The sequence below is a fragment of the Bombina bombina genome, chromosome 4, assembly GCF_027579735.1.
Source record: "Bombina bombina isolate aBomBom1 chromosome 4, aBomBom1.pri, whole genome shotgun sequence".
Lineage (NCBI taxonomy): Eukaryota > Metazoa > Chordata > Amphibia > Anura > Bombinatoridae > Bombina > Bombina bombina.
In genome coordinates this window covers 1,067,376,887-1,067,391,706 of record NC_069502.1, presented here as the reverse complement: position 1 = coordinate 1,067,391,706, position 14,820 = coordinate 1,067,376,887, and the positions used below count along the sequence as shown (strand labels likewise).

The following is a 14,820-nucleotide window of genomic DNA, read 5'->3' as shown; positions in this document are numbered from 1 at the left end:
CGTGTATATTTCTGCCGTCGCCCGTAGTTTTTTGGGCCATAGGCAGGTATACCAAACCAGCGCAGTTTGGTATCCAATATACAGCCTAAGGATCTTACTCCATTTTCACCTTGCCACAAAAAGCAACCGTAAGAAGCCTTACGCTGACTATTGGAGCCCAGTAACTCCCTAAACTAGCTGCTAAATAAACCTAATACCTAACGCATGCGCAATGTCTATCTACCTGTCAACTGCGATCTGCTAAATAAAACCTAACACCTAACGCATGCGCAATGTCTATCTACCTGTCAACCGCGATCTGCTAAATAAAACCTAACACCTAACGCATGCGCAATGTCTATCTCCCTGTCAACCGCGATCCCCCGCCGCAATCCCTAATAAAGTATTTAACCCCTAAACTGCCGCAATCTACATAAACTAACCCCCTACTGTGAGCCCCTAAAACCGCCACCATCTAACTGATCTATCCCCTAATGTGAATCCCTTACACCGCCGCCATCTACCTGATCTATCCCCTAATCTGACCCCTTACACCGCCGCCACCTATATAAAAATTATTAACCCCATAATCTAATCCCCCTATACCGCCGCCAGCTATATTAATATTATTAACCCCTAATCTAATCCCCCTAAAATAATTATCTCTATTACCAGCCCTTAAAAGGGCCTTTTGCGCGGCTTTGCCCCAAAGTAAACAGCTCTTTTGCCCTATAACCTGCCCTCCCTACACCGCCGCCACCTATATTAATAGTATTAACCCCTAATGTAAGCCCCTTACAACGCCGCCATCTATATTAAAATTATTAACCCTTAATTTAATCTACCTACCCCGCCGCCAGCTATATTATCTATATTAACCCTAAGTATATTATAGTTAATATAGTTATTACATTATATATATTAACTATATTAACCCTAATTATATTAGGGTTAATATAGTTAATATAGTTACTATAGTATTTATATTAACTATATTAACTCTATCTAACCCTAACACCCCTAACTAAATTCTTATTAAATAAATCTAATTCATATTATAAACTAAAATATTCCTATTTAAATCTAAATACTTACATATAAAATAAACCCTAAGATAGCTACAATATAATTAATAATTACATTGTAGCTATGTTAGGGTTTATATTTATTTTACAGGTAAATTGTTAATTATTTTAACTATGTATAATAGCTATTAAATAGTTATTAACTATTTAATAGCTACCTAGTTAAAATAATTACCCAATTACCTGTAAAATAAATCCTACAAATACACCTACACTATCAATAAATTAAATAAACTACAAATATCTATCTAAAAATACAATTAAATAAACTAAACTAAATTACAAAAAAAAAACAACACTAAATTACAAAAAATAAAAAAAAGATTACAAGATTTTTAAGCTAATTAAACCTATTATAAGCCCCCTAATAAAATAATAAAGCCCCCCAAAATAAAAAAAATTCCCTACCCTATTCTAAATTAAAAAAAGTTCAAAGCTCTTTTACCTTACCAGTCCTTAAAAGGGCTTTTTGCGGGGCATGCCCCAAAGAAAACTGCTCTTTTGCCTGAAAAAAAACACAATACCACCCCCCAACATTACAACCCACCACCCACATACCCCTAATCTAACCCAAACACCCCTTAAATAAACCTAACACTACCCCCCTGAAGATCTCCCTACCTTATCTTCACCATGCCGGGCCGAACTCCTCATCCGATCCGGGTGATGTCTATCCAAGCGGTAAAGAAGAAGTCTTCATCCCGGCGATGTTTTTATCGAAGCGGCAGCAAAGTCTTCTTCCATCCGGCAGCATCTTCCATCAAGCGGCATCTTCAATCTTCTCTCCACCGAACAACCAATAGAATGCGAATTCGACGGACGCCATCTTGGATGATGTCATTTAAAGGTACCTCATTCGTCATTCAGTCTTCGGCCGGCATGGATGCTCCGCGTCGGTGGAGAGAAGATTGAAGATGCCGCTTGATGGAAGATGCTGCCGGATGGAAGAAGACTTTGCTGCCGCTTGGATAAAAACATCGCCGGGATGAAGACTTCTTCTTTACCGCTTGGATAGACATCACCCGGATCGGATGAGGAGTTTGGCCCGGCGTGGTGAAGATAAGGTAGGGAGATCTTCCGGGGGGGTAGTGTTAGGTTTATTTAAGAAGGGTTTGGGTTAGATTAGGGGTATGTGGGTGGTGGGTTGTAATGTTGGGGGGTGGTATTGTGTTTTTTTAAGGCAAAAGAGCAGTTTTCTTTGGGGCATGCCCCGCAAAAAGCCCTTTTAAGGGCTGGTAAGGTAAAATAGCTTTGCACTTTTTTTAATTTAGAATAGGGTAGGGAATTTTTTTTATTTTGGGGGGCTTTATTATTTTATTAGGGGGCTTAGAATAGGTGTAATTAGCTTAAAAATCTTGTAATCTTTTTTTATTTTTTGTAATTTAGTGTTTGTTTTTTTTGTATTTTAGTTTAGTTTATTTAATTGTATTTTTAGATAGATATTTGTAGTTTATTTAATTTATTGATAATGTAAGTATATTTGTAACTTAGGTTAGGATTTATTTTACAGGTAAATTGGTAATTATTTTAACTATGTAGCTATTCAATAGTTATTAACTATTTAATAGCTATTGTACCTAGTTAAAATAAATGCCAAGTTACCTGTAAAATAAATATAAACCCTAAAATAGCTACAATGTAATTATTAATTATATTGTAGCTATCTTAGGGTTTATTTTATAGGTAAGTATTTAGATTTAAATAGGAATATTTTAATTAATAATATTAATATTAGATTTATCTTAATAAGAGTTTAGTTAGGGATGTTAGAGTTAGATAGGGTTATTATACTTAATATATATATAATAAAATAACGATAATTAGGGTTAATATAGTTAATATATATAATATAATAACAATATTAACTATATTAACCCTAATATAATTAGGGTTAATATAGTTAATATAGCTGGCGGCGGTGTAAGGGGATTAGATTAGGGGTTAATACATTTATTATAGGTGGCCGCGGTGTTGGGGGATATAGATTGTAGGCAAAAAAGCTGATTACTTTGTGACAAAGCTCCGCCAAAATCCCTTTTAAGGGCTGGTAAAAGAGCTGAATTCTTTGGGGCATGCCCCACAAAAAGCCCTTTTAAGGGCTGGCAAAAGAGCTGTTACTTTGGGGCAATGCCACGCAAAAAGCCCTTTTCAGGGCTATTTGTAGGGTTAGACTTAGGTTTAGTGGTAGGGATAGTTTAGTATTTTAGGGTTTAAATAATTTAATATAGATGGCGGCGGGGTAGGGGCTCACTTTAGGGGGTTATAGATTTAATATAGCTGGCGGGGGTCCGGGAGCGGCGGTTTAGGGGTTGATAACTTTATTAGGTTGCGGCGGGGTTTGGGAGCGGCGGTTTAGGGGTTAATACATATTTTATTGTTAGGATAGAGAGGGGGGATAGTGGATAGAGGGTTAGACGTGTCGGGCTATGTTTAGGAGGCGTGTTAGACAGTGCGGATGATTTCATACTTTAGTCAGGTTTTGTAGGCGCCGGCAGTTTCTAACATGGCGTAAGTCACTGGCGACGCCAGAAATTTGTACTTGCGCAGATTTCTGGACATCGCTGGTTAGCATCTGACGGCGCCGTATATTGGATAGCTCGAGATGCGAGCTGAAACTGCGGGCGACGCGGGTTCTCTTGCTTGCGCCTCAAACTACGCCGTATATCGGATCGCGCCCTTAGTCTGGTGTTTTGATTTATAAAAAAAGGTGTAATTTCTGTCCTTTTCTGAAATTATAGTAGACATATGCTTTTGGCAGTTTTGTTAACATTCGAATGGGGAAAAAGGTGGACACTCATGGCATTTGGCTCTTTTCGGAGCCGGGATTCTTCTTGAATGTGAATGTGCAAATATGAAAAGCATTGAATGCGAGAAGTGGATGTCTTCTTCCGCATTTGTCAGTTAGAAAAACTGCTGAATGCACATAGTTTGTAACTTTCATGAACTATTAATGATGCTCTTAACACATACATTTTAACTATTTATTTAGTAGACGGAATCTACACATATCGTTCTACCCATCATCTCCATTGACCTTAAGGAGTTTCCAACTTGATCGTAGGAGTGTAACGTCTCTTGGGAGGGGTTAGAGTCAGCATTCGAGAAGCAGCACAGAGGGTTTCTACTACAAAGTAGTTGGTGAACTAACTTTGAACCAACAAATATGATACCCTGTATGTGTTGGCTGCCAAAGTATCCACCCTGAGTGTCACAAGTCTCCTTTTATATTTGGTAGTAAATGCTTTTGTGAAGAATTCCAATTTGCCATGTGTGTTTAATATTGAGCCTGTATCTTAGAGCTATTGTAGCTCTCACAAATGTGAGTAAAATTAATCTCTCCTGTTTGGATTACAAATGCATACGAAAGCCGCAGCATAATCTTTATACCATTTATTAAATGGTATAAGGATTGTGCTGCTGCTTTCCTGTTTTTTTTCTGGATTGAGGGGGGTTGAAATGCAAACATAATATGTATTGGGGTGATAAAAAATATATAATTGAGCGCAAAAATAATACATAACAGAAGCACAAAAATTATATCTATTGGGACATAAAAATAAGATATAAAAGAAGCACTAAAATTGAAGCACAAAAACAATGAAAATGTAGATCTATTTTCTTACATGATAGTTTGTTGAAGAGGGGTGTAAACAACTTACTATCATTTTCAGTGATAAATAAGGCACAGCTACTAATCCAACTAAAGAAAAGTATCTTTAGTTCTCCTCAGCTCTTCTATGGAGAAGCGCAAAGAAAAAATAAAAACGTTTTTATTAAGTTGAGCGCACATACGCTTCTCTAAAGGAGTGCTGTGGAGAATTACAAGGAGAATTCTCATTTTGTTTGATAAATTGAGCCCTTGAAGTGAAGATTTTCTTACTTTATACTAGCTTTTTGAGATCCTATAAGGTTTTTGAAATATATTCTACTTTATAGGGACAACACTGATACCTACAGTATATAACTGATGTTTATCATACTTATGGGACCATGTTTTTCTAGGTTCAACAGAGAAATTCATCAGATTTGGAAGAGACAAATCCATCACTTATATTATATTAAACATTTGTTTGGATTGTAATACTGAGTTACAAGATCAGGATTTTTTTAATCCACTAAATCACATTTTGCCTATGACACTGTAGAGGATTGGAATCTAGTCCTATAAGTCAGTTCACCACAACTATATAAACATTTGCAATTGTATTAGTAAACATACGGCTAGATTGCGAGTATTTCGGTATGGGTGAAAAAGCAGCGTTAAAGCTCATAACGCTGCTTTTTCACTACCGCTGGTTTTACGAGTCTTGCAGGTTTAGGGGCAACGCACAATTTTTTTGGCCGTTTTTTGGTGAACAACCGCAGATTTTCCCTTTTTTAATGGGACTTCCATAACGCCGGTATTACGAGTCTGCCTGTGAGGCCAAAAAAGTGAGCGGTACACCCTATACAGCCGAGATCAATACTGTAAACTGAAAGTCAGTAGTTATGAGTTTTGCGCTACAAAGCTGTAACATAAAACTCATAACTAAAGTGTTAAAAAGTACACTAACACCCATAAACTACCTATTAACCCCTAAACCGAGGCCCTCCAGCATCGCAAACACTAAAATAAAATTATTAACCCCTAATCTGCCGCTCCGGATATCGCCGCCACTATAATGAACATATTAACCCCTAATCCGCCACACTCCTGCATCACAAACACTAGTTAAATATTATTAACCCTTAATCTGCCGCCCATAACATTGCGCCCACCTATCTACATTTATTAACCCCTAATCTGCCACCCCCAACGTTGCCGCCACTGTACTACATCTATTAACCCCTATACCTAAGTCTAACCTTAACACCCCCTAACTTAAATATAATTAAAATAAATCTAAATAAAATCTACTATCATTACCAAAATAAATTATATTTAAAACTAAATACTTACCTGTAAAATAAACACTAAGCTAGCTACAAGATAACTAATAGTTACATTGTAGCTAGCTTAGGGTTTATTTTTATTTTACAGGCAAATTTGTATTTATTCTAACTAGGAAGAATAGTTACTAAATAGTTATAAACTATTTACTTACTACCTAGCTAAAAAAATACAAATTTACCTGTAAAATAAAACCTAACCTGTCTTACACTAACACCTAATCTTACACTGCAATTAAATAAATTACCTAAATTAAATACAATTACCTAAATTACAAAAAAAAACACTAAATTACACAAAATAAAAAAGGCCTTTTGTGGGGCATTGCCCCAAAGAAATCAGCTCTTTTACCTATAAAGAAAATACAAACAACCCCCCAACAGTAAAACCCACCACCCACACAACAAACCCCCCACATTAAAATCCTAACTAAAAAAAACTAAGCTCCGCATAGCCAATATGATTGAGCTTGCATTCTATTGTTTGATTGGAACAGCCAATAGAATGCAAGCTCAATCCTATTGGCTGATTGGATCAGGCAATAGGATTTTTTCACCTTTAATTCCGATTGGTTGATAGAATTCTATCAGCCAATTGGAATTCAAGGGACACAATCTTGGATGACGTCACTTAAAGGAACCTTCATTCTGCAAGAAGACTTCAATTGAAGAGGATGCTCTGCACCGGATGTCTTGAAGATGGAGCCGCTCCGCCCCGGATGGATGAAGATAGAAGATGCCGTCTGGATGAAGACTTCTGTGGGCTTGGATGAAGACTTCAGCTGCTTGGATGAAGACTTCTGCCGCTTCTTGAGGATGGATGTCGGGTCTTCAAAAACTCTAAGTGGATCTTCGGGGGTTAGTGTTAGACTTTTTTAAAGGTTTATTGGGTGGGTTTTATTTTTAGATTAGGGGTTTGGGCACTTGAAAAAGAGCTAAATGCCCTTTTAAGGGCAATGCCTATCCAAATGCACTTTTCAGGGCAATGGGGAGCTTAGGTTTTTTTAGTTAGGATTTTATTTGAGGGTTTGGTTGTGTGGGTGGTGGGTTTTACTGTTGGGGGTGGTGTTTGTATTTTTTTTTTTACAGGTAAAAGAACTGATTTCTTTGGGGCACTGCCCCGCAAAAGTCCCTTTTAAGGGCTATTGGTAGTTTAGTTTAGGCTAGGTTTTTTTTTTTTTTTTTTTTTTTTTTTTTTGATAGGGCTATTAGATTAGGTGTAATTAGTTTAAATATCTGATAATTTGTTTTTTATTTTGTGTAATATAGTGATTTTTTTTGTAATTTATGTAATTGTTTTTCATTTAGGTAATTGATTTAATTGTAGTGTAAGCTTAGTTGTTAGAGTAAGACAGGTTAGGTTTTATTTTACAGGTAAGTTTGTATTTATTTTAGCTAGGTAGTTAGTAAATAGTTAATAACTATTTAGTAACTATTCTACCTAGTTAAAATAAATACAAACTTGCCTGTGAAATAAAAATAAACCCTAAGATAGCTACAATGTAACTATTAGTTATATTGTAGCTATCTTAGGGTTTATTTTATAGGTAAGTATTTAGTTTTAAATAGGAATTATTTAGGTAATGATAGTAGGTTTTATTTAGATTTATTTTAATTATATTTAAGTTAGTGGGTGTTAGGGTTAGGGTTAGACTTAGATTTAGTGGTAAATAAATTTAGTACAGTGGCGGCGACATTGGGGGTGGCAGATTAGGGGTTAATAAATGTAGGTAGGTGTAGGTAGGTGGAGGCGATGTTAGGGGTGGCAGATTAGGGGTTAATAATATTTAACTAGTGCTTGCGATGCGGGAGTACAGAGGTTTAGGGGTTAATATGTTTATTATAGTGGTGGCGACGTTGGGGGAGGCAGATTAGGGGTTAATAAATGTAGGTAGGTTGCGGGACATTGGGGGCGGGAGATTAGGGGTTAATAAATATAATGTAGATGTCTGCGATGTTGGGGGCAGCAGTTTAGGGGTTAATAAGTATAATGTAGGTGTCAGCGATGTAGGGGGAGGCAGAATAGGGGTTAAAAATTATATTGTAGGTGTCGGCGATGTCGGGGGCAGCAGATTAGGGGTTAATGAATGTAAGATTAGGGATGTTTAGACTCGGGGTTCATGTTAGGGTGTTAGGTGTAAACATAATTTTTTTTCCCCATAGGAGTCAATGGGGCTGCGTTACGGAGCTTTATGCTGCTTTTTTGTAGGTGTTAGACTTTTTTTCAGCCGGCTCTCCGCATTGATGTCTCACCCCAGCTTTCAGCAGCGCTGGTATTGGAGTGCGGTATGGAGCTCAATTTTGCTCTATGCTCACTTTTTGCCTGATAAAGCCAGGTTTTTGTAAACCTGTAATACCAGCGCTGTAGGGAAGTGAGCGGTGACAATAACGTGCAAGTTAGCACCGCACCCCTCATAACGCAAAACTCATAATCTAGCCAAATGTTATTAATATATATTCAGAAAAAATGATATTAATTTCTCTTTCTATGAGTTATCTTTGACATGCATGCTTAGATGTGCCTAGCTTTCATTGTCAGAATGATAACTCATGGGAGTATTTATAAAAGTAATACAAAAAAAAATTCTTATTTATCTAAACTTGGTAAATCTAGTCAGATATTCTTTGAAATATCACTATTGTTTTTAGATATTTAAGATATACATATATTTCTATTCTTTCTGAAATTTTGTTAATTTAAAGGGACAGTAAAGTCATAATTAGACATTCATGATCCAAACAGAACATACAATTTTAAACAACTTTCCAATTTACTTCTATTATTTAATTTGCTTCCTTCTCTTGTTACCCTTTGTTGAAGGGTTTATCTAGGTAAGCTCAGGAGCAGCAAAGTATCTGGGTGCTAGCTGCTGATTGGTGGTTGCATATATATACTGATTGTCATTGACTCACCGCATGTGTTCAGTTAGCAACCAGTACAGTGCTACTCCTTCAACAAATGATACCAAGAGAATGAAGCACATTTCATAATAGAAGTAAACTGGAAGGTTGTTTAAAATGTAATGCTCTACCTAAATCATGAAAGAAAAATGTTGGGTTCCTGTCCCTTTAAACTTATTAATCAACATTTTTTTTTTTTGTTGCTTTAACTTTTTTTTTCTATTTTACCTAAAATAACAAATGCCATATCCTAGATTTAATATGCACATTTTTCAATTTTTATTATGTTATGCAATGAAGTTTACTTGGAGCATTTATATTTAAAATACTCTACAACTTTTATATCATTTTTATTCTATAAATGTATACAATTAAATGTAATATTTTTCTATTTTTTATTATGCACATCTCACTATTATTAGGAGTATTTCAATTTTAGTTTTAATGTTTAAATCATAAGGATTTTAGCAAGAAAAAATCATTTTGAGAAATAACAAAAAAAAAAAGCTGCAAGCCATGATAAATTATTACTGCCTTGTCTAACTTGGGGACATCATAAACATTCTGATCCCTAACATTCTGCAGGAACACACTGACAATGTGGACAGCTTTCACTAGCAGTAAAATAATTGAGAAATCCCAAGAGATAATAACATATTATTTTGAGAAATCTATCTCTCACCCAGTTTATGTTACATTTCTTTTCCTGGGACTCATCCTTCAAAACGTATATTTCATTAGAATATGTCACATTTGTAGGTGAATAACTTGAGGGTTATAATTTATAATCTTATTCCCAGCGATTGTGCAGTTTTAGATTTCACACTTTTTTTTTTTTTTTTTTTAAAGTATGACCTACATTTATCAGTGCCGTATAGGTTTTAGCAATCTATTACTGTACAGTCTGCCAAAGTAGAAGGAAAAAAATGTTATTATTTAGTATGTTTACCTCATTGATAAGAACATTTTGGAACACATGCTGAGATTGTGTACGTTTATCTATTATTTTTGGAACTTCAAGAATTATATGTCATTCTTTTCATGGTAGGTGGCTGTTAAAGGAACAGTAAAGTAAAACAAATCTTTCATGATTTAATTAGGGTATGTAATTTTAAACAACTTTCCAATTTACTTTTATTACCAATTTTGCTTTGTTCTCTTGGTATTCTTAATTGAAAGCTAAATCTAGCAGGTTCATGTGCTAATTTCTTAGACCTTGAATACTGCCTCTAATCTGAAAGCATTTTGAAAGTTTTTCACCACTAGAGGGCATTAGTTCATGTGTTTCATATAGATAACTTTGAGCTGCAGGCATGTGAAGCTCCTAGGAGTCAGCACTGATTGGCTCAAAATGCAAGTCTGTCAAAAGAACTGAAATAAGGGGGCAGTTTGCAGATGCATAGATACAAGGTAATCACAGAGGTAAAAAGTATATTATTATAACTGTGTTGGTTATGCAAAATTGGGGAATTGTTAATAAAGGGATTATTTACCTTTTTAAACAACACAAATTATGGTGTTTACTGTCCCTTTAAATAATTTGATATGCTCAGAATAACTATAGATGTAATCGAAAAAAGTACAACTAGTAATAAAAGTATATGAACAATGACTTAGAGGACAAACACACCTGGCCTTTGAGAGTCCCTAAGTCTCTGCTCTGCAGTGCGAGCAGAAGTGTGCGTGACCGAGCGTGGCCGGGGGCGTGGCTGAGCATGAAGGGGGCGTGACCGAGCGCGAGGGTCGTGATGGGGCGTGTCCGAGCATGAAGGGGCGGGGCCAGACGGGCCGTGAAAGGCTGTGCAGTTTGAGAGCTCAAAACAGCTCAAAAGAGGGGAGAGAGGGGGTAGGGAAAAGATAAGAAAGGTGAGAGAGAGATCAAGAGGGGAGAGAGGGATCAAGAGGGGAGAGAAAAAGAGCACAAGAGAGGGAGCAAAAGAGAGGGGGAGAGACAGCAAAAGAGAGTGGAGGGAGAGCAAAAGAAAGAGGACAGAGAGATCAAAAGAAAGGGGGGGAAGAGAAAGAGAGAGGGGGGAGGAGAGAGAGAGAGGGGGGGAGAGAGAGAGAGAGAGGGGGAGGAGGAGAGAGAGAGAGGGGGGGAGGAGGAGAGAGAGATAGAGAGAGAGAGGGGAGGGAGAGAGAGAGGGGAGTGAGAGAGAGAGAGAGAGAGAGAGAGAGGGGGGAGGGGGAGTGAGAGAGAGAGGGGGGAGTGAGAGAGAGAGGGGAGGGGGAGTGAGAGAGAGGGGAGGGAGAGAGAGAGAGAGGGGAGGGAGGGAGAGAGAGAGGGGAGGGAGAGAGAGAGGGGAGGGGGCGAGAGAGGGGGGGGAGAGAGAGAGGGGGGAGAGATAGAGGGAGAGAGAGAGAGGGGAGGGAGAGAGAGAGGGGAGGGGGAGAGAGAGAGGGGAGGGAGAGAGAGAGGGGAGGGAGAGAGAGAGAGGGGAGGGGGAGAGAGAGGGGAGGGGGAGTGAGAGAGGGGAGGGGGAGTGAGAGAGAGGGGAGGGAGAGAGAGAGGGGAGGGGGAGGGAGAGAGAGAGAGCGGAGGAGGAGGGAGAGAGAGAGGGGATAGAGAGAGAGGGGAGGGAGAGAGAGAGGGAGAGAGAGGGGAGGGAGAGAGAGAGGGGAGGGGGAGGAGATAGAGGGGGCGAGAGAGGGGGGGGGAGAGAGAGAGGGGGGAGAGAGAGAGGGGGGAGAGATAGAGGGGAGAGAGAGAGGGGAGAGAGAGTAGAGAGAGGGGGGAGAGAGGGGAGGGAGAGAGAGAGAGGGAGGGAGGGAGAGAGAGAGGGGGAGAGAGAGAGGGGGGAGAGAGAGAGAGAGATAGAGGGGAGAGAGAGATAGAGGGGAGAGAGAGAGATAGAGGGGAGAGAGAGGGAGAGAGATAGAGGGGAGAGAGAGAGGGGGAGAGAGACAGAGGAGAGAGAGAGAGAGCACAAAAGAGAGGAGGGAGAGAGAGCGCAAAAGAGAGGGGTGAGAGAGCGCAAAAGAGAGGGGTGAGAGAGCGCAAAAGAGAGGGGTGAGAGAGAGCACAAAAGAGAGGGGGAGAGAGAGCGCAAAAGAGAGGGGGAGACAGTGCAAAAGAGAAGGGGAGAGAGCGCAAAATAGGGGGGGGAGAGAGCGCAAAAGAGGGGGGGAGAGCGCAAAAGAGGGGGGGGAGAGAGGTAGCGCAAAAGAGAGGGGGGAGAGAGAGAGCGCAAAAGAGAGGGGGAAAGAGAGAGCGCAAAAGAGAGGGGGGAGAGAGAGAGCACAAAAGAGAGGGGGGAGAAAGAGAGCGCAAAAGAGAGGGGGGAGAGAGAGAGCGCAAAAGAGAGGGGGGAGAGAGAGAGCGCAAAAGAGAGGGGGAAGAGAGAGAGCGCAAAAGAGAGGAGGGAGAGAGAGAGAGCGCAAAAGAGAGGGGGAGAGAGAGAGCGCAAAAGAGAGGGGGGAGAGAGAGCGCAAAAGAGAGGGTAGAGAGAGAGAGAGCGCAAAAGATAGGGGGGAGAGAGAGAGCGCAAAAGAGAGGGGGGAGAGAGAGAGTGCAAAAGAGAGGGGGGAGAGAGAGAGCTCAAAAGAGAGGGGGGGGAGAGAGATCTCAAAAGAGAGGGGGAGAGAGAGCAAAAGAGAGGGACAGGGAGAGAGCCCAAGCGGTGGGACCACTGTACCCTGCAAAAAATGGCCCGTGTGAACGGGCTTTAGGACTAGTAATACTTATAAAAAAAGAGAGAAATGGATGTCTATGATATTTAAATACACTTGAGTATATTAAAGTGATTGTCAATCCTAGCATTTATGAAATTCTAGGATTGACCATTGAAACAAATAAAGGGAACTTTCAGTCATGAAGCAGCCCACGACAGAATGCTGTTTTACAAAGAGGTGACATTTCCATCTCTTAGCAAATAGCTGTGCGTTCCAGCAGGCACCGAGCCAGATTTTCCACATGGCTATTGGCTAAGATGTGAAAATGTCACCTCTCAGCAAAACAGTGTGGCAAATTTGTTCCAATGATCAATCCTAGTGTTTCAAAAATGCTAGGATTGACAATCAATGTAAGTAGATAAGACTTTGCTTTATTGACTTCTATTGTTTTAGCAATGTTGCTGGGAGTAATCCAGCATTAAAAAGGGGAGCATTATTTTTAATTCATTATGATATTCTTTACTATTGTTAAAAAAAAGGTTATTTTAAAACAAATTTAGAATAATTCAATGTGCATTATTAGAATTGTTGGCTGTAGTATTTTAGTGTATCACTTAAAACCTAAAACACTTGTGTACGTGTGTTGTGTGTGTGCAATTTCTATGAATGTAATATTTTTATTAAGAAGACCAGAGAAATACTTACATACGTCTTTTCCAGTTTTCAAAAGCACAGCAGTGACTTGGATATGTTAAATTAGCTTCAATGAGTTCTGCAAACTTTTCCAAAGTTGGAAGCTTTTTCAAATTATAAACTGATCTTGCTTTAAGTTTCTTTATAGTTTCTAATCCATAGCTAGGTAACGAGCTGATTCTTGTTTTGGAGATATCTCTGGGGAGAAAATGAAGACTTGTTTCAGAACTTAACAGTATTAACATTTTAAATGTTTAAAAAAATCATTTCTGTTAACACTGTATTATCACCAAACAAGAATACCTAATTAATATTATCATGTTATCGTGTATTGAAACTGTAGTAACACATTTCTTTAGAAGTACTGTGCCTTGTAATGTAATACTACATATTATTCCAGCAAAATATTTTGCTACTAATTCAGTCCAGTGGTCTTCTAACACAGCAACAAATCTAATAGATAGAGAATGATTACTTCCAGTGGTGGGTGCTACTGACATGGCAGCTGCATAAAGGAGCTCCATACAAATAGAACAACTAAGGACCTGGATAGCAAGCCCAGCAAATTTGTGGATCCTTGGTGGGAGCAACCAAACCCGTCCGGACCCGATTGCAAGGAGCAACATTTCAGTGGTTGCCGGGAGTTAGAAAACAACATGGAGAGTCAAAAGACTGTGTGGCCGTTAGACCAAGCCACACAAAAGTATTAGTGCTGCATAAACAATTGCAAATCCGGAAAGCACAATTACACCTGGAGCCTTCTTATTGCCCAGTTCTTGATCTGGAGTAGGGATTATTTATCTATCTAACTACATACAGGGCAACATGCAAGCCTAAATTGCCCTCCCTTAATACCAGGTCCTCATGAAAATTAATCAGGAACAATAAAAGCTGAGAACCCTTAGTAAACATTAATCTATGGCTTAAGCATTCTAAGGCCTAGATTTAGAGTTCGGCGGTAGCCGTCAAAACCAGCGTTAGAGGCTCCTAACGCTGGTTTTGGGCGCCCGCTGGTATTTGGAGTCAGTGATTAAAGGGTCTAACGCTCACTTTACAGCCGCGACTTTTCCATACCGCAGATCCCCCTACGCCATTTGCGTAGCCTATCTTTTCAATGGGATCTTCCTAACGCCGGTATTTAGAGTCGTTTCTGCAGTGAGCGTTAGAGCTCTAACGACAAGATTCCAGCCGCCTGAAAATAGCAGGAGTTAAGAGCTTTCTGGCTAACGCCGGTTTATAAAGCTCTTAACTACTGTACCCTAAAGTACACTAACACCCATAAACTACCTATGTACCCCTAAACCGAGGTCCCCCCACATCGCCGCCACTCGATTAAAAATTTTAACCCCTAATCTGCCGACCGCCACCTACGTTATACTTATGTACCCCTAATCTGCTGCCCCTAACACCGCCGACCCCTGTATTATATCTATTAACCCCTAACTTGCCCCCCACAACGTCGCCGCAAGCTACTTAAAATAATTAACCCCTAATCTTCCGACCGCAAATCGCCGCCACCTACGTTATCCCTATGTACCCCTAATCTGCTACCCCTAACATCGCCGACCCCTATGTTATATTTATTAACCCCTAATCTGCCCCCCACAACGTCGCCGACACC

The 14,820-nt window shown here is 39.4% G+C and overlaps 1 protein-coding gene across 2 annotated transcripts in view; it reads right to left on the bottom strand.

Moving 5' to 3' along the window:
- Positions 1 to 14,820, bottom strand: part of LOC128657795 (follicle-stimulating hormone receptor) — a 626,230-nt gene that overhangs the window by 53,970 nt on the left and 557,440 nt on the right. For both annotated transcript variants that reach the window (XM_053712211.1, XM_053712212.1), the window contains one exon: positions 13,212 to 13,397. In XM_053712211.1, the coding sequence (XP_053568186.1) occupies positions 13,212 to 13,397 (186 nt within the window). The remainder of the gene's footprint in view (positions 1 to 13,211; positions 13,398 to 14,820) is intronic.